General features: G+C 40.7%; 1 protein-coding gene across 1 annotated transcript; it reads right to left on the bottom strand.

The window, feature by feature from the left end:
• Positions 1–347: 347 nt before the first annotated feature.
• Positions 348–1601, bottom strand: LOC113475648 (ATP-dependent RNA helicase glh-2-like). Its single transcript, XM_026840070.1, has 3 exons — positions 1562–1601; positions 1324–1489; positions 348–756 (listed from the first exon to the last, which is right to left on the bottom strand). Exons 1-3 carry the CDS (start codon positions 1599–1601, stop codon positions 348–350), a joined length of 615 nt encoding a protein of 204 aa, XP_026695871.1.
• Positions 1602–2454: the final 853 nt, after the last annotated feature.

Below are 2454 nucleotides of genomic sequence, written 5' to 3'. Positions count from 1 at the left end.
TTAACACGTGCGCTATAATGATTGTCTTTGCCCCGCCATACGAGGATAAATAAGTTACATACGTGGTAACCTGTAAGTGGGCACGAGGTGTACGTAACAGAACACTCATCGTGTTATAAAGACTATTGTTTCCCGTCATGCGAGGACACACTCATCGTGTTATAAAGACTATTGTTTCCCGTCATGCGAGGACACACTCATCGTGTTATAAAGACTATTGTTTCCCGTCATGCGAGGATAAGTTAAATTGATTCAGAAGCAATATAGAAGCTGTGCATACACAATGCCACAACACTTATCATGACATGAAATCACTGTGTGACCACCTATGTATAAATATAAATAATTCACCTTGGTTGGCCTGGTGGCTGTTGTTGTTGTTGTGAACCAAATGAACCAAAACTTGAACCAAAAGAAGGGGCAGCAGACGAACCAAAACCACCAGTGTTTCCAGACCCAAAAGCTCCAGTGTTTCCAGATCCAAAAGCTCCAGTGTTTCCAGATCCAAAAGCTCCAGTGTTTCCAGATCCGAAACCACTAGTGTTTCCAGACCCAAAAGTACCAGTGTTTCCAGATCCGAAACCTCCAGTGTTTCCAGATCCAAAAGCTCCAGCGTTTCCAGATCCGAAACCTCCAGTGCTTCCAGATCCAAAACCTCCAGTGTTTCCAGATCCAAAACCTCCAGTGTTTCCAGATCCAAAACCTCCAGTGTTTCCAGCCAAGGAGCCAAACCCAGGGGTATCAGAATTTGCGAATCTAAGAATTATTTTTATATTATTTTAAAACAAATAAATTAAAAACTAACACTAAATAAACTAGTTACATTTTATTAATTAGAATGAGTAGTTTTTTTAAGATTCGGTGTAAAATTTATCATAACTTCCTATTAAAGAGTCCAACATCAAGGCACGCCATGGAACCTGGGAATTGGGACAAGGGTTGGCCATTCCCCCAACATTGTATATGCACATTCTATTCTATATGGGTGAGGTACTACAGTGAGGCATGCCATGGGACCTGGGATTTAGACCAGGGTTGACCCGTTACCCCAACATTGTATATGCACATTCTATTCTGTATGGGTGAGGTCCTACAGTGAGGCACACCATGGGACCTGGGATTTAGACCAGGGTTGACCCGTTACCCCAACATTGTATATGCACATTCTATTCTATATGGGTGAGGTCCTACAGCGAGGCATGCCATAGTATCTGGGATTTAGACCAGAGTTGACCCAATAACTTGACACTCAAGTTATATTAGGTTTACTAACACGTTATAAAGATTTTCCATCTCCCCAATAAAAATCATAAAAATTCTTACGATGAAAATCCTCCAGCGGAACCAAAAGGTTTTTCACTCGGTGCCGCTGATGAGCCGAACCCAGGTGAAGCAGCCGACCCAAAACCCCCAAAACTTGGGGGGGACCCGAAAGTAGGTTTGGCCCCAAAAGCTGACCCGCTACCAAACACGGGAGGGGAACCGAAACCTGGGGGGAAATGTTTGGGTTAATGTGGGTAATTATTAGGGGGCTTTTAATTTAAGTATTAATGGGGTAAACAATAGGGGTCAATATTTGGGTCTGGGTGGTTGCAATGCATGGTTTAATACATAGAGGTTTACTAATAAGGAAGAGATCAATTTTACCAAATGTTCAAAGGTTTAAATTTTTAATCCTCGGTTGTCGAAATACAAAGAAGGATTTGGGAGCTGAATAAAACTATGTTAGTAAACCAGGTATGAGGAAGTTTGTAGCTGCTATATATAAGTTCCTGGCACAGTGTTAAAAGTAAATGCTGAAACTATAGTAAACTATTTCGTAGCTCAGCGTTGCTACCATTGTGGGCGTATGTGTTCTTGGGGAAGACACTTAAATATTGCTTCAACCCAGCGGTTACTAATAGGTTGTCCAAAACAAAAACAATTACCACAAAGTCACATATATAGTAACTTGTAAGTGGGTAAAGGTGTATGGAACGGAACACCTGGGTTGTGTATGTCAACGGGAACGTGCTTGACCTTGAGGTGTTTCATTTTAAACTACGATACATACAGTATATTATATACGTGGTATAAAACCACCATGGATGGTCAATGGAACAGCCTTGCACCTCGCTACCACGGATAAAATAGAAATCATAAATAATTTCAATCTCACCGCCAGGTGTCGTGGTTGAGAAGGCATTGTTCTGCGACTGTGATGTCACAGAGCCGAACGAGCTTGGTTTGCCGAAACCCGAAGATTGTCCGAAAGCGGAAAAAGTTGAGCCAGTGTTGCCAAACAAAGATTTCGTTTCTGTAGCTGAAAAGTGTTGACCAATGAAATTACAATATTAAAAAAAAATAATTTTTTTTAAAAATTGATAAATTGAATATGCGAAATGTTTTCTATTTCGATTTATTTAGTAAATATCTAATTGGTTGGAATTTGAAGTTCTAGAGTCACTCCACACT

The sequence above is a fragment of the Ciona intestinalis genome, unplaced genomic scaffold (genome assembly GCF_000224145.3).
Source record: "Ciona intestinalis unplaced genomic scaffold, KH HT001113.1, whole genome shotgun sequence".
Classification (NCBI taxonomy): domain Eukaryota; kingdom Metazoa; phylum Chordata; class Ascidiacea; order Phlebobranchia; family Cionidae; genus Ciona; species Ciona intestinalis.
Note: the sequence above shows the minus strand (reverse complement) of the source record. Positions and strands in the feature narration are given on the sequence as shown.